The sequence below is a fragment of the Corvus moneduloides genome, chromosome 19 (assembly GCF_009650955.1).
Source record: "Corvus moneduloides isolate bCorMon1 chromosome 19, bCorMon1.pri, whole genome shotgun sequence".
Taxonomy (NCBI): Eukaryota; Metazoa; Chordata; class Aves; order Passeriformes; family Corvidae; genus Corvus; species Corvus moneduloides.
Genome location: NC_045494.1, coordinates 2,592,462 through 2,614,438, shown reverse-complemented (window position 1 = coordinate 2,614,438; position 21,977 = coordinate 2,592,462). Strand labels below are relative to the sequence as shown.

Here is a 21,977-nt window from a genome sequence, read left to right as displayed (position 1 = left end):
AGGGTCCACAGCAATGACAGATGAGGGTGGAACTGCAGTTTCTATAGAGACATTTATTGGAAGGGTATAAAAATAGAGTGTGGATTTCAGTAAGAACACTTTGTGGGCAGATAGTCCCAGACATTGGTGGGAGAGGAAGCCAGGAGGGAGGCAGTGTGTCCAGGTTCCCTGATGCACCCAGATCCAGAGAGATTTGATCCCCAGAGATGGGTTAGGACCCTTCTTTCTGCAAAGCTTTCAGTCCTGCTGCTGCATCCTGCCTGGCTTGACAAGAGCTCTCACCAGAGCAGGCACTATTTTATCAACCAGCCTTTGGAAGTGCAACCTGGAGCAGAGCTGAGACCCCTGCAGAGCGCAGGTGGGACACCTTCTGCATCAGAGAGGAGCCTGTTCCCCTCTCCGTGGTACACTGAGAGCGGCAGTAAATATGTGCAGTTTGGTTAATGCTGAGCAATGCATAAATGAGCATTTAACAGTCCTCCTGCTGCAGCTGCTTCCAGTCAAAAGTCCCATCCAAAGTCAGATCAAAATTATCCTTTTCCTGCTCTCGGGAGAGCTCCAGAAACACCTGAAATGGGCAAGGTAACACTTGGGTTATTTTTCTGTGCTGCTCCTTTGCAGGAGGCGCAGCTCTGCAGCCCCTTGAGAGGTGTGGGGTGGCTTTGTGGGGGAGCAGGGGAGCAGCAGCTGAGCCTCCTGTGCTCTCTGGAGTAACCACACGGGCACCACCTGCCCACAGCTGTATCTGTACAGGTTTTCCCCACCAATGGATTGACTTAAACATTCCTCATCTTTGCCACCAGCCTTGTACAAGCAGCAATAAATAACCTGCTGTTTCCAGGGCACCCAGAGGGGCTGGGCACGGGCAGCACCCATCCCGGGGTGTGCTGTGTGCCTGCCTCGGCCAAGTGGGGTCTGAGATGGATCCAGAATTGTTCCCATCACGTGAAGTCCCAGCAGTAAAAAACCCAAGCCATTTTTCACCATTTTACCAGCAGAGAACCCCTCGCCCACCACCCTCAGGCAGTTTTTTGGTGGAGCTGCCTTTTGCCACTGCACCAGCCCAGGTCTGGCTGCAGCTTTTGTCCCTGCTCCTGCCTGTACAGCACAAATAAAAATCACCTGCCTGAGTCAGAGTATTCAAGGAGAAGCTGTACTCCTCGAGGCTGCAGCTTCGTTTGGCTGTGGAGGAAGGGGAAGAGGGTTGAAAAGGAGCAGTCGCTGTTCTGCCTTTTTAAAAAGTCACCTGGTTTTGCTCTTACCTTCCTCCAGCTTGGAGAAGGACTGGGACAGGGGCAGTGCATCTTTCATTGGGACCTTGTAGACAAGCAAAGAGGGGAACCTTGAAGAAATAGAAGAAAAGGTGATTCTTGCTCTGTATTGAGGTTCTGGGATCAAACCTTTATGGATTTATGTATGTCTTGTTGCCAGGATCACAGGAGGGCTGGATGTGGTGACATTATGAAATCAGATCCTTTACAGGGAGCTATTTATCCCTCTCCAGCTGAGATCCTGTGTCTGGCCCTCACACCAGGCATCTTTTTAGGGACGAGGCAGTGTTGAAACCACTCCTCATCCCATATTTTACAGTTACCTCTCCTGACGGGCTGCACCGGGGAAAATCTTCAAAATCTCAGCATGCAGGACATCGGAGCTCTCTGGATCCTTGACCTTGATTTCCAGGAGATACCCTTTGCCAAACTTGTTCTTCAGGTACTGGATGGAGCCAATGCACCTGCAGGGCAGGGAGGAACAGAGATGACTGAAATAATTGTCTCCTCACCACCTGCTCCTTCCCAAGAAGGGAACCTTGGGAGCACTTCATAAAAGCAGGTGAGGCTGGAGGAGAAGCTTGGCCATGGTTTAGTTGATGGGGAGGCCTTAGGTTAGGTCCTAGGTTGGACTTGACGATCTCAAAGGTCTTTTCCAAGCTGGTTCATTCTGTGATTCTGTGATTTCCAGCTCAGCCAGGTGCTGTCACCCACCGGAGCTGCCCGGCCACCAGGATGGCCACGCGGTCACACACGGCCTCTGCCTCCTCCATGTAGTGCGTGGTCAGGACGGCTCCCGACTCCTTGGTTTTCAGGGCATCCCGAATCGTTTTCCTGAGGACCAGAGTGAAAAGAAAAGAAAAAAATTAAAGTCTAGCACTCCCTAGAAATATCAGACATTGTTCCTATGCCTTTGTCCATCCAAATGCCTCGCCCCTAAAGTAAGAATAAAATTTCCACATGCAGCAACTTTAGATCAATGAGCACATGGTAATGCCTCGAAATAATGACAAAAAATACTTTTGACTCGAGTCCCTTTATGAAATCTTCCAAATCCCATTTAGGACTGTCCTAAAGCTTGCAGAAAGGATGAAGGCAAAACGGGTTTTTTCTCTCCTTGCTCATTCTTGAGCTGGAGAGAGACAAGAAATTATTTGCCAATAGAACCATTGGCACGTGAGGGACAGCACCATCCATGGATGGGGTAAAACCCTTTGTATGTCATTTTAACATCAACTTTTGGCTTCCCACCCCTTTCCCACCGTGGCGGCCCAGTGCCTGGGTTCCTGCTCACCAGACACGGCGCTGCCCGTTGGGATCCATGCCGGTGGAGGGCTCATCCAGGAGCAGCACGGCGGGGTTGCCCAGCACGGACAGCGCCACACACAGCTGTGACACGGAAAAGGGGCTCAGCCAAACCTCCCACACACCCTGGCACCGTGTCCACACAGAGCTGTGCATGGTGCCTCCTCATTTCTGGGAGCTCTGATTTATGGGAAAGGTGGGAAAGGCTCATTTCCATCACCCCACCCAACCCGGTGCTCTCCCGGGGAGCTCAGGGCACAAGCTGGTTGCTCCACTCAGGAATGAGAGCTTTAATTAGTGCTTGAGCATTGCAGTGCTCATTATAGGTAACCCAACACACCTTCCTGGTTATCCCAGCAGGTAATTTTCTGACTTTTTTGTTTAAGTAGTCTTGAAGCTGCAGGGCATTCACAATTCTGCAGGGAAAGGGAACAAGTGAAAAAAGAACATTTTTGTTATTCTAAATCAATACTCTCATCAAGGGTTCCCAAAATGACAAAAAAAAAAGAACTTTCCTTCCCTTGCTCTTGACTCCTGCTTGTTTTCATTAAATATTTATTGTGTTATTAAAATGCAAGTGACTGTTTGAAGCAAAGTGTACTGAGTAAGCCACAAACGCTTTTCTAAATCCATCATCAGTGTCAACAGCACTACAAATCCCTTGCCAGTGTCAGCTGAGCAGGCAACACTGCAGCACCCTTTCTTGTGGTGCCAAACTCCAACATCAGAGATTTCAGAAAAGCTGCCCAAAGATAACATTCTTAAAAGGGCATTAGTGCTGAATTTATCCCCACCAAATTCACTTAGGAAAATTGGAGGTTTTCTTAACCCACTCACTGCACAGTGAGTGGGTTAAGCATTTTTGCAGCTGAGTTTCCTGGGTTTCTTTCAAGGTTTCCTCTGGGAATTTTGACTCTCTGCTCTCCTCCCCATGACCAGGGGGTGGAACATTGACCATCCCAACCCTCCATCTGTACCTGTCCACAGCAGCAGCCGTGTCCTCCTTGCACAGCCCCTTCACGGCCGCGTAGACCCTCAGGTGCTGCTGCGGGGTGAGGTCCGGCCAGAGGGGGTCCTCCTGGGGGCAGTATCCCAGGAATGCAGGGGCCTGCTCCTGGAGCTGGGAGCCTCCTCCGTCTCCTCTCTTCATCAGCACCTGCACAACCAGGCTGGGCATTGTCCTCTCACACAGTGCAAGGGGTGGTTCAGGGGAGGATTATGGGACGCAGTGGGGTTAAGGTGAGGAAACCCACGTGGAGGGAGTGATTTCACACTGTTCTTAAATAGAAACATGTCAATCAGGGCAGATCCAACAGCTTATCAAAATCAGAAGTAGCTCACAGTAATTTTATCAATACATTATTTAATTTAATAGCACGATGAACTCGATTAAAACCTTGATCACTAATAATGCTTTGACAAAAATTGTAGCCTTGACAAAAATGATAGCTTAGCCTAGGTGCAAGGTTTGGATTTTTTTCATGGATCCATCCCCTTTCCTCCAGATATCTCCTACCTGCCCAGCAGTCAGGGTTGTCTCTCCAGTGATCATTTTGATAGCTGTGCTTTTCCCAGCTCCGTTGGGCCCCAGAAGTCCTAACACTTCTCCTGCAATCAATATGTGTAATTTCTTAGGACTATTCTCCATTCAAGAAATATACCATGCACAGTCCCACAAAAGAAAAAATAGAAAAGACAGCATGCAAATATCAAAAATCATATAAACCAAATAAAGTACATGCTGAGAGAGCCCATGAGATTTCAACTCAAACTGGTGCTGTGAATTGCTCCCAGGAGCTGCTGCTAAAGCGATCCCCTCTCCCCAGGATCTGCATTATTTTAGATATGGACAGCCACAGGTAATTAATAAAATGCACCCACACCAAGTTGTTCATTAACATATCAACCTCAGACTGAAGGTGCTTTAACAACAAATAGAACAAATAGATTTGACCTCTCTGTCCTTGCTCAGGTAACTGAGGATCTGCGGGGAATTAGCTCGGGGTTCAAGGAGACAGTCCCAGTTCTCACCTTTTTTTACACAGAAGGAAAGGTTTTTGGTGGCTGTTTTCTTCTTCTTCTTCTTCTTCTTCAAAAATGAGCCAGCTTTCTTTACTTTATATTCCTTGCACAGATTGCTGACTATAATGACTGATTTCTGAATGCGAGGAGGAAGAAACAAGATGAATTTATTATCTTAGACAGCATTAATCCTTCAGTTACATTTTCCATTTAAAAGGCAGAAAACCTTCTCAAGATCTTTGTTTTATAGTTCACCAGGAATATGAGGTGCAACAGGACACTTTATTGTCCAGGTTCCTCTCAAGAGCTTTCTTCTCCTGATCAACCCACACTTTTGGGAGTTTGATTTTCCCAGTGAGAACAGCACAGCCAGAGCATCGGCCTGCACTGGTTTGTGTTTTACCAGGTACAAAATCAAACAAAACAAGAAGGACAACACTCAGGGGTACCTCCTCCTGACTCGGAGCCACCATGGCATTTCTCACTGCTTCCCTTTCAGCTCTAACATCTTCATCTTCCTCCTCGAGCTCCTTCGGGTGCTGCTGGCTGCTTTCTTTTCTTGGGGAAATCCTAAAAACCCACCAGATTTGGCTTAGGATTTTGTTCTTTTACCTTTGTTCTCTATCAGTGCATTTTCGGCAGACCAAGAGTGAATTTCTCCATGATTGAATTTATACTATAACTATTCCTATTCATAATACAATAATTCTTTCTGATTTTATACTACTACTACTACTATTACTGATAATAGCAATGACAATAATAAAGAATATTTATAATCTTTCTTCTTTGTACCAAAAAGAAGCTGGTACATCCCACAGCATAGGCAACATCCTGTGGAGGCACTAACAAACTTGAAAGCTGTTTTATATTATTACACCACTGTCGTATTTAAGGGGCTATTTAAGTCATTCAAAAATCACCATAATAAAAAAAAATTAAAAACGGGCACAATTGCAATGATGTTTTCAAGGAGAAGCAGTGGGGTAGGAGTTTAGATCTCACATGTGCATGTGTGTTGATACAAACCTAAATATTGGGTCCTGTCTCAGCACTGCTTTTCCATATTTTAACTCCAAAAAGCGAAGAAGAAGAATGAAAGCCACAGAATGGATGTAAGGCTGAAAAACAGAGGTGCCACATTAGCAGCCTTGCCTTCCCTCCCACCACAGCTGGCACTGAGGTGGTAGCAGTGCTATAAAATACATGGGGGAAACGAAATATGGGAAAATGGAGGCCACTAACACCAAAACTCAGGGTAATCAGCACTGCAGAAAACTCTAAGGGCAGGAAAACCCCAATTCATAAAATAACAGGGCAGCATGAAGTGATCTGGGCTTATTTCATTTTGCCTTGCCCATTTCAAAGGCGTGAAATTATTTTAGCAGAGGGGCTAAAATGTCATCCAGACCCACCCAGATCCTCCTCCTGCTTCCTCATACCTGAGGAGGGGGTTTAGGAGATCCACATTCCTAAATAAAAGCAGTGTTAAATGTTTTCTTACTGCAAAGACAGCAAACAGCACATCACTGTCTGGAGCTGTACGAGATGTCTCAGTGTCCTCCAAGAAAATCTGTAAGAATAAAAAAATTCACAATGAAGAGCTGTAATTCCTTAGTATCATTCTGGTTAATGAAGTAATGTTCAAAAATGCTTTGAAAATTTGCAAAACTTCTGATTCACCCCAAACATTCACATAGAGATGAACAAGTGCAGATGCTTGACTTTGGGAACCTTGGTCCTGCACCAGAACAGGTCACAGCTCTCAGTACATGGACCAGACTCTCCTTCCAGATGTCCTATCCCAGGAAACATCTGGTCTCCTCTGCTTTGGGTCCCCTGGTCCTCTGCTTTGGAGAAGAGGTGGGGGTGAGTGGGATAGGACAGAGGAAGAGTCTCTTGTCCTTGGACTTTACCCCTCAGTAATTTATCATTTATCAACAGTGTTTGTTGCACCACAATGGGGGGTTTGTTAAATTCTCAGCTGACTTTCCACCACTCCCCTCAGCTGACACAGAGTAAAGCCCCTTGTGAGTGTTCTTAATTCTCACTCAGGTTTGTTCTATGCAAAGTCAGATTCATGGCTTCAGATTTTATCTTAGGATTGGTCAGGCCACGTTGATGGACTTTGTGGCTGCTCCATTCTTGGCATTGTCCAAGGCCAGCTTGGATGTGGCTTGGAGCAACCTGGTCTAGTGGAAAGTGTCCCCTCACATGGCGGGGGGTGGAACGAGATGAGCTTTAAGGTCCCTTCCTAACCAAACCATTCTGTGATTCCATTCTATGACTCTGCATGGAAAGAATTAGGAGTTTTTACCCAACCTGCAGTCACAGCTGCACAAGAAGGAGCCCCCAGCCCTAATGAATAGCTGGAAAAATGAGATCTGAGCTGAAACAGTCACTAACAATGCACTCTGGAATATCCCACCCAGGATGAGCCTTCCCAGACTGCAGCGCGCAGTTACCACCAGACTTTGGTCACAAGGACCCAGGGTTGTGCTTTGGCCTCTCCTTGCCCAGAACCACCACTCACCTGCTGGCCATCGATCACAAAACCCATCAGGGGGTACACGGGAACCAAGAGGGACAAAACATAGAGGGAGGTGCTGGCACTGCCCACGAGATCCAGGATTCTGCTGATGAAAAGAGAAATAAAGCACACCTGGAAATAAAACAAGAGGGTAACTCAGCTGATGGGAAGGGTTACTCACTGCTCTTTAAAATTGTGTGTCTAGCTCTGCAATTCCCTGTTGAATTTATAAAAATTGACAAAAAATGAGAAAGATGAGAGGCAGAGAGGGCTCAGGAGATCTTCAGCTGTCTCTGCCTGAGGGTTGGCTGCTGCTTTGGGCCAGCTGGAGAGACTTCTTCCCAGGGACAGGGCTGCTTCAGGCAGAAAAATCAAACACGGGATCCCATTCTGTTCGTTCCCATCCCAATCCATGCCAAATCATCCATCTCCTTCCAGGTTGGGCTTGGATGATCAGTGCTAGCCTGATGGCTCCTGTCTCAACACTTTACATCTCTTGGATGTGGGGTGTTCAGCAGAGTGATAAATTTTGCCTCCATTCCTGCACCAGTTCAGGTTAGATCCATGTATTTCCCCGTGTCACAGCAGGATTCCAGGAACAGAACACAGTGACACAAATTTAATACAGAATTGGCTGCTATGAAACACACCCAGATTTATGTTCCATATCTCTACCTGGTGTTTTGACACCTAGCTCATCCTTAAGATCTCAAAATGTCTGCAAACCTTGCAGTGCAGTATCCAACCATGTGCTCACCACTATCAGGATAAAAGACCAAAGATCACAGCTCCATCCTTTGCGAGAGTTGAAGGAGATCACGTAGATTAAGAGAACGAGGGAAATTCCATAACCCAACGTCCCCATGACCTACAGGGCAAAAAGGCTTTTGTTGGAGAAAATGGAGCGATGTAAACCACCAGAAACCCATCTATAGCAATGGGGATCAGTGGAAATGATCCCACAGTAAGATCAGGGCATTTAGAAATTACCACAATCCTTTACTCTGAGGTGTAAAGGATGTATTAAGGCAAGATTTATTCCTTTTATTTCCAGCTGGAGAAACCCAAAAGGTAGGAGGTGAAACAAGAAGGTCAAAGTGTTCCAGAACCATACGCACCCACAGTGTCTCAGCTACCTCCCAAAAATATTTTCCCTCAATCCCTCCCAAGCAGACCAACAGGCACCAGAATGGGACGTACCAGCAAGAAGAAGGTGCTGGCGCTGCCAGAAATCTTGTTGCTCATGGCAAACTGGAGCCCAAACATAGAGAAGAGCAGGATCCAGCAGAGTGGGATGTCCACCAGTGCCTGACCACACCAGTAGGCCGAGGGAAAGAGCCCCGAGATGCGCAGCTGGGCACGAGCTCCCGTCTGGGAAGGCACAATTTGAAAGGGTAGTTTATTGTCGGTGCCTGTGTGGCCAACTGCACCTGTGGCAATGGCCCCAGGGAATGAAAACGGAATAAAATCTGTCACCACTGTGATTCTGGGCTAAGATTCGACCTCGTTTTGTCTTTTAATATTTTGTGCTGGCTGCAAAACTTCTCATGGATCAAAACACCCCAAGCTGCCAATCATAGGGCTGGACTCAATTACCTCAGAGGTGTTTTCTAGCCTAAACTATTCCCTGATGCTGTACTCAAACATCCTTCTGGCAATGCAGCTGTAATCCCTTCTGCCCACCCCAAACCTGCTCCGTTTCAAGGAATTTACCTTACAATCCTGTGTGTAGCCCATTGCAAAGTGAGGAGGAAAACCAGGGAACAACAGCAGCATGTAAATGAAGTAAATGGACATAAAATAATCCCAGTATCGTGGACTGAACAGCTGAAAACACAAGAACAAAGCATTTGTGGAAAATGCCTACCACTCATCTTACCATTGATCTTACTGCATTTCTCTTGGATTACAGGGCAGTATGAACAGTCAGAGGGGTTTGAAACCACATTTTGGAAGGTTTTCCTGAACCAGAGCCCTGGTGAGGAGAGCCCTGAACCAGCTTGCTGGTGAGGAGAGATGGGTGCTGCAGGTCCCACTTCTCTATCTCAGACTTGTGAGAAGCTCTCTCTTCCATCAACTGATGGGCCAAAGCTTGAATAATGTGCTGGAGAGAATAAGGAGCCTCCTGGAGAAAACCCTCCCATCCACCCTCTCCATCCAGCAGCCCTTGAGACCCACATGGGAAAAATCAGATCTGGTTTTCCTGAAGTCAGATGTGATTTTTCCAGAGGCACCATGGAGGAAGGTGGATTTACATGTTCAGACAGCCCTACAAGGCTTCCTGTTAAAATCTGATGAATTAGTGAGACCTTAAACTGTTTTTTGACACCTTCTGGCTTCACTTACAGAGAAGAATGGGTGGCTCCAGATCTGGATGTGCTGGGTGGAATTGAGGGTTCTCAGCAGGGCGTTGCTGATGATGTTTACCAGCACTGGGAAGCAGTTGATGGCCTCCAAGTGGCACAGCACGGTGAACCTGTAGCTCTTCAAAGAGCAGGAAAACAAGGTGAGAACTCCTGGCTTTCCTCATCTGCAGGGAAGCAGTAGAAAAGGAGCACACCAGGAAAATCCAGGCCTGAAATAGCTTTGCTTATGCCTTGTTGGCAAAAAAACCAGTTATGAGGTGTTGGAAGTCTGTATTGCTGTGCTAAAAATGTACATTTTGAGGTGGAAGGTCTCCTCTCAAGCATGGACTTTACTGCTCGAGACACTTCCTAATTTTTGTACCTGTGGCACAAAAAGTCAACAGGCCCATCCCACAGGGAGAGCTGATGGAGGCACCTTGCTTGATTGTTCAATTGTTGTGAGGAAACTGGAGGAAGAGAAGAAAAATCCTCACCTGACCTTTGCGGGAGACTTCTATAGCCCCGTTGTGTTGTAGTTCCTCTGTGATATTTTCCTCCTTTGCTATTTCCACTGTAAGATCCTGGCTCTGGAGCACATGGATGAAGTCATCAATGCCTGTGCCTGGTGTGAGGGCCAAAAGCAGAGGAATTATATCACTGGAAAACAAAAGAGTCTTTGATGGCTTGATTTTTATTTTTATTTTTAAATCCATGGCCACCAAACAAAACGAAAGGAAATCTAATAACTGTGGGCATCAGCCAGCACATGTGTGGTGGATCATTGCACGTTAATTTTTGGGAGCTAATGAGTTTCAGTCTGAATTGTTGCACTGTCTTTTTTTTCCCCCCAGCCTTTTCTGAGGTGCTACAAAATGAATTTTCTTTTGAGACTGTCTGATGAAGATATCAATGTCATTCTCTGGCCAAATAGCATGAAATAGCATCCATTCATGGGAATGTTGAAGGTGAAACTCTGAAAGCAGCCCATTAATTTGACTCAGCGTTAGTGAGCCTGGAGTGTGGTGCGTGCTTTGAAAATCCTACACTCTGAAATTGTTTGGATAGAGACCTGGATTTGTGGCAGGGAGAGAACCACGTCTCCATCTTACCTCACCTGCTCTGATATCCTCTTTCACATCTCTCGTCAGGATCTCACCAGCTGCTGAAGCCACAGTAGGCTGTGGTTCCTCTCTTCCCTCATTAAAACCCCCATCCCCCCTTGGATCCTCTACATCTACAACCGTCTGCTCTGTCCTGTATTTTCCTTTGGAGCAGCAAGAAGCCCAGAACTGGGAAGGATGAGGGAAGGCTCATTGTCCTCACCTGTGTGGTTGTAGACCAGCAGGGTGGTGGGCTCCAGGTAGGATCTCCTCCCCAGGGGCAAGAAGTACTGTGCAGGAGAGAGCTGCCAGGCACTCACACTCAGCAAGCCAGCCATCATGCACAGTTGCAACACCAGAGGAAGCAGAAAAACCCCATAGAGCAGCAAACTGCATTAAGAAAGAGATGAATAAACAGTCTGAGAAGAGATATTCAGCAGAAATGCGTTCAGAATGCATTTGTGTGTTGTTGTGTATTCAGGTTACCCAATGCTCTGTTAAAGACTTCAGGCAATTTTCATAGGATCATGGAATATCCTGACTTGGATGGGACTCACAATGGGCATGGATCCAACTCCTGGCCCTGACACCACAACAACCCCACCCTGGGCATCCCTGGCAGCGCTGTCCAAACGCTCCTGGAGCTCTGGCAGCCTTGGGGCCGTGCCCATTCCCTGGGGAGCCTGGGCAGTGCTCAGCACCCTCTGGGGGAAGAACCTTTCCCTGAGATCCAACTTAACGCTCCCCTGACATAAGTCCAGCCATTCCCCCAGGCCCTGTCACCAATGATGAGAGAATTTTATTTCCAGAAGTCTCAAACCTTGATCATTCACCAAATAATTCAAAATGTAGCAGGGAGAGGACCTCAGATTTGGAGTGCTCAACTTTTTAGGGCATGAAATGCCTTTCAGACTTCTTTTAGATACAAGTTTCTCATAAATCAGCATATTCCTTTAGTTCCTTGTGCCTCACCAGAGAACTCCAGCCTGAACACCAGTGGGGCCAAATGAGTTCAAACACTGGCAACATGAGAGAATTAAAAAAAAAATGCAGAGGAAGACTGCAAGTACTCTCTGTACACAATAACTTATTTTAAAACTCCCTCCATTTAATATAAAAGTATTTCTAAATGATTCTTTTCTTTGGAAAGGAAATGGGATTCTCTTCCATGAATTACTCAGCATAGAAATGAAAATGCACAAAAGGGAGATTTTGTGTTACTGGCACTGGAAAGGAAAAAACTTTCCCCTCCTCTGAGTGCAGATCATTCTCAGATCATTCCTAGCCAAGACCTCATATCAATTAATCCAACCTCATCGAAACCGGGGTGTGGAAATTGTCCCCCCTGGTGTGACTGTGTCCACTTCCAGACCTCCAGGAGAGAATCCCTTTGGTACTTACATCGACTGCAGGGTCTTCACAGAGCTCTTGAGCTTGAGGAAGTGCACCTGTGCCATGGCAGAGACCTGCTGCCTCCAGAGGGCCAGGCCCTGGACCGACGCCTTCCTGGTGTCCGAGAGCAGCAGGGAGCCCGGCCTTGCCTTGTCGGGGCATTGTGGTCCTGCTTCTGCCCACTCCTCCCCAGGGATGTGCTCATCTGCAGAGAGTTTCCATGTGCAAATTTATGTCCAAGCCCAGCTTCTAGGCTGGGATTCATGAAAAGCTAAGAGCCGCCTTTGGAGGTTACTGCAGAGGAGCTGATCTCTTTGGCTGTGGGTTGTAAATTCACAGCCACGACTGTACCTTCTTGAATCGCTGTGGCTTCTCCCTCCAGCCTTAGGAACACATCCTCCAGGGTCGTCATGCTGACTCCATAGTTTATAATTCCCTGCTCAGAGCAGCTGTCGAGGCCACTGAACAGATCTGCAGGACAGAGACAAAATAAAGGCATGGACACAGATGTTCAGATGAGTCAACCTGACTGGAGCATCTCCAGTGACAGAGAAAGCAACAGAAGAAGGAACTGGATAAAGGAACAGGACACAAAGGTGTGGAGGAACACAAAACTGCCACAGCCACCCCTCATGGAAGATGTTTCCCTGCTTAGCACCAACATTTTGGACTGGTTTTCATCCTCTGTGGGATGGTCAGGCTGAAGTGATGGGCATGGTGGGTGAGGAGCGGGCATGGAGGAGCACAGGTTGTGCGAGGTTTTCTCTTATCTCTGTCTTTTCATTTAACAGGAAGAGAACTGAACTCTCAGTAACACCTAGCCCAGTTTAGCCTGCTGGGTTTGCCATTGCGAACAGTAGAAAAGCATTTGTTGCACAGTTTGATCTTAAATGTATGATAAAATTGTGGGGAAAACCCAGACTGAGACAGTCCTGATGCGATTCTGTAGAAAACCTCCCTTTGCATTTCTCGTTCCCCACATTTGTTGTTATTTTTTTTCTCTATGGTTAATTCTCAGTTATTTTCACATACATTACCTGGGAATTTATTCACGTTTTCTAAAGGCAGTTTATATCTCAGTTCATACTGGCTGTGTCCTGAGAACGTGGCGTTGGGGATGTGCCCTTTCACCAGGGATGTCACATTCTCTAAGCCACAAGACTCACTGACGTGGATCCTGTTGTGTGGGAAAAAGACAGATGTGGAATAAAAACAACCCAAACAAAGAACAGCCACCATTTTATGGATGCATAAAAAGAAAAATCCACCAGTCTTCATTCATACCCTACTCTGGATTAACTAACCCTAACCCTTACTGCTGTTTCAGCTAATGTAGCTGAATCTGAATGCAGTTAATTTGCTTGTTTTGATGACATCTGCTCTAGGGTTTCATTAATTCTGGTGTCCCCTTGTACTTGCATGCTGCCAGATATTGTTGGGGCTGAAGGAGATACCTTAAATGATAGCAAATCCCCCATTTTTTCTTCAGGAACAGAGAAGAGCCAACGCACTTCAGCCTCCCGTGGGAGATAAAAGCCTTGCGGTCTAGAGGAAGGAAAATCCAAAGGAATTCATAGTGCAGAGCAGTTGTTCCCATCTTTTGGGGCTTTGTGCTCCAGGGTTATCCTGCAGGATGCCCCAGACAGAGCCCGTGCTCACCTGCCAGGATATCGGCCTCATCCATGAACTGGGTGCTGAACAGGATCACCCGCCCCGCCTGCTGCTCCCGCAGGAGGCTCCACACCTGGTGCCTGGAGAGAGGATCCAGCCCAGCCGTTGGCTCATCCAGGAGCAAAACCTGCAGGAAGGATGGAATCAGACATTCCTCATTGCTGGAGCAGCTGCACGTCTTTGGGGTTTGGTGTTCTGAAGGCAAGAGACCCAGGGCATCTTTTAGACAAGGGCAGCTGTTCTGTGGGCTGGGAGGGGTCAGGGAACTCTCTCTGCTTCAAAACATGACTGGCAAGGTGGGTTATGAATGAAACAACAAAAGAAAATATGAAATGTATTCATTTTAATAATTATGAGCACTTTAAAGAAGTCTGAAATCCTAGACCCAAATACATGCCCAGGGTTTTAGTCATGTCAGACCTGAATATTCCCAATATCACAGAGCCATGCCTGCTGCTTTACCTGGGGGTTTCCAAGCATGGCTATTCCAATGGATAACTTCCTCTTCTGCCCACCACTCAGTTTCTCAGCTTGAGTGTCTTGAATGTTGCTGATATCCAGCAGTTCCAGAATGTTTTGCACCTAGAACAGCACAAGGATGTCCATTCTCAGCAGCCATTGTCCTCCCATCCTTTATTAGGGTGGATTTAGATTTGTAGCAGGTATCAGGAGGAAATCCTTCCCTGGGAGGGTGGGCAGGCCCTGGCACAGGGTGCCCAGAGCAGCTGTGGCTGCCCCTGGATCCCTGGAAGTGTCCAAGGCCAGGTTGGACAGGACTTTGATCTTCGATTTTCAGAAGATCCAGGTGGATCCCTTGAGCTTCCCAGTGCAAAAGGAGCCACTATGGAATGGTGGGAAACACACTCACCTCTCGCTCTACCTCTTTGGACTTGATGCCCTTGATTTCTGCAAAAGTTTTCAGGTTTTCTTTCACTGTCAAGACCTCAAACTGTGTGTTGAACTGCGGGCAAATCCCGATCATCCCTCTGATCTCCTCCCTGTCTCCCATTTCGGAGAGTCTGTAGTTGTATATGGTGGCAGAGCCTGTTCACCGGGATAAATGGGATGAGGGGGAATGAATTGATCTTTACAGATTTTGGATCAAGGCCACTCCATCCCAGCCTTCTCCTACCTTCTGAAGGGAAGCTGAGCCCACTGAGCACGTTCAGCAGCGTTGTCTTTCCAGCCCCACTGTGGCCCAGCAAGGCCGTGATCTGACCCTCATAAATGTTTAAAGACAAACCTAGAACAAAAGTAACACCAACTTTGGGAAGAAATGAGGCTTGAATTGCCCCCATTCACTGCCAAAAGCAAGAGAAGTCAAGAAGTACAAGAATTAAGTAGTAATAACCAGCACTGAGCAGGGCAAAGCTCTGCAGATCTTTAACTAAAGGCATATGGGGTGGGTCTGTATTTAGCAGAAAAGACAGAAATAAAACAATTTTAAAAAATAGAAATATTTCTTCTCTTTAGTCTTATTAAAAACAGAAATCAGTAAAAGCTGAAAAAAACAGTGATCAGTCACATCAATTAATATTTGACATAAATTTTCAAGCAATGCAAGTGCTTTTTTTCATTGACTGACTGTACAATGGTGTTTCCTTGTCTTTAACAGGAATCAATCCCACAGCCTTCTTACCTCTTAAAGCTTCTGTCTTCTTGTCCTTCTTTTTATAGGCTTTTTTAATATTGTGGAGCCTAAAAGGAAGGTAAGGAGGTTATTCTTTGGGGAGTTCTGTAAATGCTCTTCCCTGATGCCCTTTTACATTCCTATGGCCCTCAGGTGACAATGACAGAAATGGCATGGAACAAATAGGAGGTGCTGGAAAACAATGCTGAGATTCACAGGTTTGACAGGCCCTGTGCCCAGGTGTGAACATCACAACCTGGCACCAAAAATGGGGCACCAAGACTGGCAAAGACAAGGCCCAGCCCATCGCAACAGAGGACAGGTTTACAGAAAAAAAACCCTGTTATTTTTTTAATCTAAATTTACCTATATTTCATCATTAGTGACCAGTCTGAATTACCTTTTTATCGCTAGATTTTCTTAGTGAAACATTTTTATCTCTAATTTTTCTCTGTGAAACAGTGTTTTGCAAGAGCTTCATGAACATGAAAACTGCCTAGAAAAGTCCAACCCAAGCTGATGGAAGGAGCGGGGATCAGTGGGAGCACAAAACCAGAGCTACCAGGCACAAGCAATTCCTTCTCTCTTAACCTGATGGCCTCTTTCCCCCGGAATTCGGGGGGCACAGGTTCTACATCATCCCCAAGGAGCTCCTCAGGGTTCGCTGTGGATCTGGGCACGTCCGTGGTGGAGCCCCTCCTGCTCTTCCAGTACGAAGCCTTCAGGCAGAACAGAGGAGGGTCTGGAATCCCATATTTGCCTGCCAGGAAAGCAAAAAGATGTTCTGTCACTAACCAAAGGCACAGCCAAGACACCATCCTAGACTAAACATTTAGGAGATTCAAGTAAGTACAAAATTGGTGCTTTTTCCAGTCAAAAGCCCCCGTGTTTAGAGCAGAGGTAGAGGAGACCAGAAGGTTGGATTCAGGCCTTTCTCTAATGAATTCAAGACTTTATGTATTACATTATGACATTGTAATCTCATAAATAGTTCAACAACAGCATAATTAGAAAGAGAAAATGTTGAATAATTTGTTGTCATTGATTCTGTGAATTGCCAGCATGCGCCAGTCACAGAAAAGTCACTCCACAACATAATACATTTCTTTTAGTCCAAACCTTGTTTTAGTTGACTCAGAGAATGGAGCAGCCCATCATTTCCTTGATATATCCCATGCAGTCCATGTAAATAAAAAGAAATCACTCCTACCTGGCAGAATTTTGTCGAAATACAGAGCCAACAGCATGTACAAGACTGAGTCAAACACCAGCAATACGTATGTTGAAAATAAAAAGTATGCTTCCTCCATAAGGTTGGAAAAGGAGAAACCTATTCCATATTTCTCTAAATTGAAAATCTGAAATAAAGGAGAAAGAAGAATGAATTTCAGGCTGGAAAAAAATGCACGTGACATCGAACCATGGATGCAACTGTTTGTTAACCCAGAAATAATCTGCAGTACTGACCAACTGTTCTTATTTTCCTTCTAAAGGGGAAGGGGAATAAATTTACTCCATGCAGAGATCTTAATGCTTTCATCCAGAATTTTCCAGAACAATCCAGAAAGAGAAGAAAAGATCATAGTTTTAGAGGTCAGTTCAGGAAACCTGGTATTGGCACCTTTGATGTGACAGAGTCACGACAAAAATGCTCTAATTTCCATAATGATTGATGTAACCATATGGTGAATTAACAAAGTCAGTCTCTTCTTCTGCTGGTGCAGAAATCTCCTCTCCCAGGCAGATTTTATATATATATATATCAAGAAATCAAATATTAGATTACCAGAGCTAGAAAGAGATATGGAGATATGACTAATGGAAAACCGTGAGACTGCAATTTATCCAAGGTGGGGCTGGAGGAAGGGCAGCAGCAGCAGGAATGCAGAGCTGGATTTGCACAGTGCCTGCTGCCAGGAGGAGGGGAGTGGCTGGGCAGCCAAGGATGCTGTCCCTGATGCTCCCGAGGATAATGGGGCTGTTGTGTGCAGGGATGGGGCTTCCTCGGGGTCATGTGGAAGCTGCAGAAGTGCACAACAGCAGATTTTTTTGTGCCGGGGGCCCTGCTTGTCTCTGCATTCATCTAACTTCAAAGCAGGGGAAGGGGATGGGGGCGTTGAAGCTCCTCAGTGCTGCCCAGCAAGAGCTCAGCTCACGTGGGGGCTTTGAAACAGGCTGTGGAGATGAGTGAAAAATGCCTGAAGGTTTTACAGCTGGATTCTTGAGCTGAGGGTAGGAATTCCTGTGCCTTTCTCTACCATCAGGGGAAGGTTTGAAACACAGATTTAGAAGAAACAAAGATTTTAGTTATAGGCTAGCTGTGTTGAAATTAGTTAGAATAGGAAGGAATTTGGGCCCAGCTAGAGTTAATTAAAATAGTTAAGAGAGCTGGACCTGAAATGGGTTTTAAGATGTTAGTAACTAAAGTAACTAGGATTGTTAAAGTTCAGAGAGGCAAAAAGGTCAGAATGAGGAAGATGAGCATACTTCATCTTTTTAAGACCACTGACCCAATTCAAGACCACCACTCAATTCAGGACACACACTATGCATGCTTAATGACACTGAAGCTCATTTCCATACGAAGCGGAGAATGGGAGGTGTTAATGTTATGAATATGCATTTGTATTTTGGATATTCATAATTTTTGTAAATAAAAAGCTTTGTGTTTGCTTGTATCGGGCCCTGCATCTTAGGGAGCTATCCCACGCAGTGCCTGGCGCCAAATAAAACATGCACTTTCTAACTCTAAACTGTTAGAGAGTTTTTGTCTGTCTCAGTTGGATGTCGATATCAGATCGATATTCATATTTTGGTAAGTCAGGTTCAGCTGCCCGTACCTTGGCAATGCCAGTGTTGAATGCAAAAGGACACATGAGACCAAGAAACCACTTCAGTGGCTCTGGGACATCTTCTATCAGCACCGCCAGGCTCAGGAATCCAAAGATAAAGATGATGAGGAACCCCACGGAGCTGACAAGCTTGGAGGTCCTTAAGAGGGAGCAGAGCATGAAAACCAGGTGGATCTGTAAGAACAGAAGTTTCCTTCAACCACTGAAGGAAGTAAATATCCTTAACAGCAGCACTTCCATTTGCCAGGCACCAGATCTCTGGTGAGCTGAGTCTGTATAATAAAATCCACTAAAGCCCTCCTTAGTGGGTTGAGCTGAGTTTCAAGCTGGGCCTTTTGTATCCAAACAAGGGCCTGTCAGCCCTTCAGGCTGCAAATCAAATCTCTGCTGCTGGCCTAGAAAAGCCACTCAGCTGTTCCAGCCAGCGTGGCCACACAAACGTCCTGAGAACTGTGCAAAAGGCTCTGGAGCAATGCTTAGGCTCAGCAGCATGGTAATAAATCATGCGGTGAGGAAATCTGGCTTTAAAGCCTGACTTACACACGCCAGGCCATAGAGGAAAAACAGGAGTGAGACTGCAGGGAAGCTGCTGGTGTAGAAAGGCTCCCACAGCACGAGGGCCGTCAGCAGGCACGAGAAGATCAGCACATAAAGAGAGTACAGCAAACTCCAGGAGAGCCTGGGGAGGGAAAGGCGCCATCACCCTTGTGGTTCATTAACAGCCCTTGTTACAGTTTCATCTGCAGGTCAGAATCATTTTACATTTAGTTATTAGTTATTAGTTTTTTTCCATGGAAGTAATTTCTCTTTCACATCCTCAGAGCAGACGGCTGATCCAGCTTAGGAGGAAATACCCCAGGGAGAAGAGGACACCACTGCCATGCTCAGCCCTCTGCTTTGTCCTTCCAGTACTGGAGAAAAGTTATGAACCCATTTAACTGATTGAATGACTGCTCAGGTGCCCAGGAACTGACAGATTTTTGGGAAACACATTCCAGTTAAAGAAGAACTCACCAAAATGCAATGTCCTGCAGCCCCATGGTCCTCATCAATACTTTGAGTTTTTTCTTTTCTCGTGTAACATTCCTCGATAAGAAATACATGAAGGGAAAGAAGCACATCACGATAACGACCATGAAATAGCTGTACTCCAGGCTGATGGAGAAGAGGATGCTCTGGGACTTCATTCGGACGCCAGCAATGGATTTCATTTCTTCCCAAACAGAATGATTTGCCACCATCTATAGGAATTCAACATCAATAGATCAGCATTTTGTTTATTTTCTGCTGTGAGATCCATTTGTATAAGGAATGTTCTGCTTCATCCTCCTTGCATTGACTTGTTAAAGCAGCTTTATTTTCTGACAAACCCCTTGCTATCCCCATGGTACAGTTTGCCTTTCCTGTATCATATTTAAAATAAAAGGATGCCTCCACCAGTTCCTAAATTGGATTTACCTCTATAATAGCAGCATCAATGCTGGACTGCAGGGACAGGAAGCCTTTGTACCAGTACTTGGGGCTGTTGCAGTACTTCGGTGAGAACTCGTAGCAGCTGTCTGCAAGGCAAAGGGCATCACACGAATGAAAAGTAATTAGGTTTTGCTATTAAACGTGATGACAAGAACGCATTGGCACTGTGGGAAACTCTTCAAATGAATGGTGACAAAAAATAACCCCAGACCAAAACACCCAAACCCCCAATTTATTCCATCACTTAAGAGTCATGAATTATTCCCACCTGTCCACTCCAGGCAACCACCCCGAAATTCTCACTTCGCGTTACCTATGTATCCAAAGACTTCATTGGGAATAACCACGTGGCTAGTGGGAAACCTGAGTTGGTAGGAGAAGTTGTCCTTAAATACAACCCCTATAGTTTCCTCATTTGAAATCCAGGCTTTCTCCATGGCTCTCTCATCATCCAGTTCCTCCAATTTTATACCTGTGGAGCATCAGGAAAATACTGCCATGAGATTTTGTGAGTCTGGAAATGTGTCCGCAGCACTGAGGGAATGTTCTGCTTTCTCAGCCCTGCAACTCCTCCTTTTCCAGTTCTCACCGGACAGGGAGGCAGCTCCAAATAATTCACAATTTACCAATTGAGAAGAAATGCACCTCCAAAGAGTGAACCAAGGTCTTTTAAAAGAATTAGGGAATATTAGGCAAGGCAGAGCTTTACAGTTCAGAAGGGCACATGGTCTCACAGGTAGTTTAAATCCTGGAGAAGAAATATTTGTGAAAACGGAGGATTTAGGATGAATTTTCTCTCCTGATCAAAGGTGTTGGAGAGCAACTAAAACACAGCATGCACACAATAGGTTAAATAATGACAAAATTCAATATTTAAAAAGGAAAACCCACCTGTCATGACAGAGCTGGAGGCCACTTTATTCATGATGTGCCTCGTGGTGGCAGTACCGGGGGTGAACATGATGGTGACCCCGGTGGCATTGAAGGCAGGGTCATCCAGGTGCCCCAGGTGACTGTAGGGCACTTCGGGGTAGGGGACTAGCACCATGAATGAGGACGCGATGAACACCAGGAGCAGGAAGAGCAGGGACAGAATCCACTCCTACACCAGGGAGAGCAGGGAGAAGAATTTCGTGGCAGTATAAAAATATGTTCTTTGTGGGGTTAAAATACAAACAAGAGGAATTCAGTCTTTGTGGGATTAAAATACAACCAAGAGGAGCTCAGTCACACCAGTTTCCAGGATGTTAATGAAGAGACTCTTTGCAGTGTGCCCATCACCTGCTCCAAGAGCCCATCTGTGCCCTCATTTGTCACAAACCAGACATAAATATCACCAGTTAAAAAAAAATTCAAGTCTCCAAGTGTTCATTACCAGCAAGGCTTCTCAAAAGTACTTTAAGTTCTGATTTTACCCGAAGAAATTGGTGTTCAGGGGCAGGCAGGGATTGGGCACTCTCAGTAGTTAGCTACTATTTTGGTTTAATTTTTAATTCTTTCTTACCTGAAAGCTCTGCATCTTCATCCTCCACTTGACCAGGACATTTTTCCACAAGAGAATTTTAGTTTGCTGGAATACACTTACACTTCTCTGGAGCGTCTTCATCTTTGAACCTAGAGACAATTTCTTCTTGAAAATTGCTTTCAAATACAGCAAAAAGCTCAACCAGCAGCAACTGCTTTTAGTTGCACAGTCCTTGCAGATGTGCAGTGGCACTTTCTCTCCCTTTTTACAGCAAGAATAAACTCAGATGTTGTGTGCTGAGCACAACCACCCCCGCAGCACAGGGTCCAAGAGACCTCCTCACCCTCAACACACTCCAACCCTCACAGCTCAGCAGCAAACGGTGCTAAAAATCAGAATTTCAGGCTTCCATGCTGCAGCACGGGGAGTTTGGGAGGAGTTACTGATGAAATAAAAAAGGGAGTATCACATTACATGACCTAATCGGCTTGGGTGGGCTTCGTAGACAAGGAACAACAACAATTTTGTTAATTAAAATCCCTAAAATCCTTTTGCTTGTAATTTTAATGTGCTGTAGGCTCAACACCAAGAAATGTTGAGCAACTCCTGGCTGTGGTGTGAGCTGAGCTCTTTTGGAAAACAGCATCTGTTGAAGGAAACTCAGAGCCATGAGAGAACAAATTCTTGGAAGTGCGTGGGAGAGACGGCACTGCTGGGTTATTCACGAAAAATCAGAGAAAACCAAATGGCCACGAGCACACACTGATGTGTTACCCCAAAAGACAGGGCAGATCCTCCAAATGACATGGTCAAAGCAAAACAAAGATTATTTTGCCTGGTTAATGCTGGTGGTGGGAACTGAAAGAAGTAGAGCATAAAGCTGCCTGTCAGATTTCTGCAGATGAGATATCTGCTTATTAA

General features: G+C 45.8%; 1 protein-coding gene across 2 annotated transcripts; it reads right to left on the bottom strand.

Moving 5' to 3' along the window:
- Positions 1 to 33: 33 nt before the first annotated feature.
- On the bottom strand, positions 34 to 21,495 carry LOC116453578 (ATP-binding cassette sub-family A member 10-like). Of its 2 annotated transcripts, none has more exons than XM_032129178.1 (38): positions 21,096 to 21,495; positions 20,483 to 20,693; positions 19,905 to 20,063; positions 19,577 to 19,677; positions 19,133 to 19,359; positions 18,659 to 18,797; positions 18,107 to 18,292; positions 16,477 to 16,624; positions 15,858 to 16,026; positions 15,276 to 15,334; positions 14,769 to 14,879; positions 14,505 to 14,680; positions 14,099 to 14,218; positions 13,625 to 13,763; positions 13,420 to 13,510; positions 13,003 to 13,142; positions 12,317 to 12,436; positions 11,975 to 12,170; positions 10,797 to 10,963; positions 9,968 to 10,095; positions 9,475 to 9,612; positions 8,842 to 8,955; positions 8,329 to 8,499; positions 7,886 to 7,996; positions 7,132 to 7,260; positions 6,103 to 6,171; positions 5,628 to 5,719; positions 5,048 to 5,168; positions 4,608 to 4,734; positions 4,093 to 4,184; positions 3,554 to 3,732; positions 2,917 to 2,992; positions 2,566 to 2,660; positions 1,986 to 2,105; positions 1,595 to 1,735; positions 1,263 to 1,342; positions 1,127 to 1,182; positions 34 to 568 (listed from the first exon to the last, which is right to left on the bottom strand). In XM_032129178.1, the coding sequence occupies exons 1-38, from the start codon at positions 21,195 to 21,197 to the stop codon at positions 470 to 472; spliced, it is 4,899 nt and encodes a 1,632-aa protein (XP_031985069.1). In that variant the 5' UTR covers positions 21,198 to 21,495; the 3' UTR covers positions 34 to 469. The 2 variants fall into 2 exon arrangements, with proteins under 2 accessions (XP_031985069.1, XP_031985070.1); XM_032129179.1 differs by having other exon boundaries at positions 8,842 to 8,850; positions 21,096 to 21,197.
- Positions 21,496 to 21,977: the final 482 nt, after the last annotated feature.

Bases quoted from the DNA above. Each gene is read 5' to 3' on its own strand.
- LOC116453578 (XM_032129178.1), bottom strand. From the start codon at position 21,197: ATGAAGACGCTCCAGAGAAGTGTAAGTGTATTCCAGCAAACTAAAATT. The intron at 20,694-21,095 runs GTAAGAAAGAAT...TCCCTGGTGTAG, and splicing joins TGAAGATGCAGAGCTTTCAG to GAGTGGATTCTGTCCCTGCT. The intron at 7,261-7,885 runs GTGAGCACATGG...TTTTATTTCCAG, and splicing joins GGTCTTTTATCCTGATAGTG to GTGTGCTTTATTTCTCTTTT.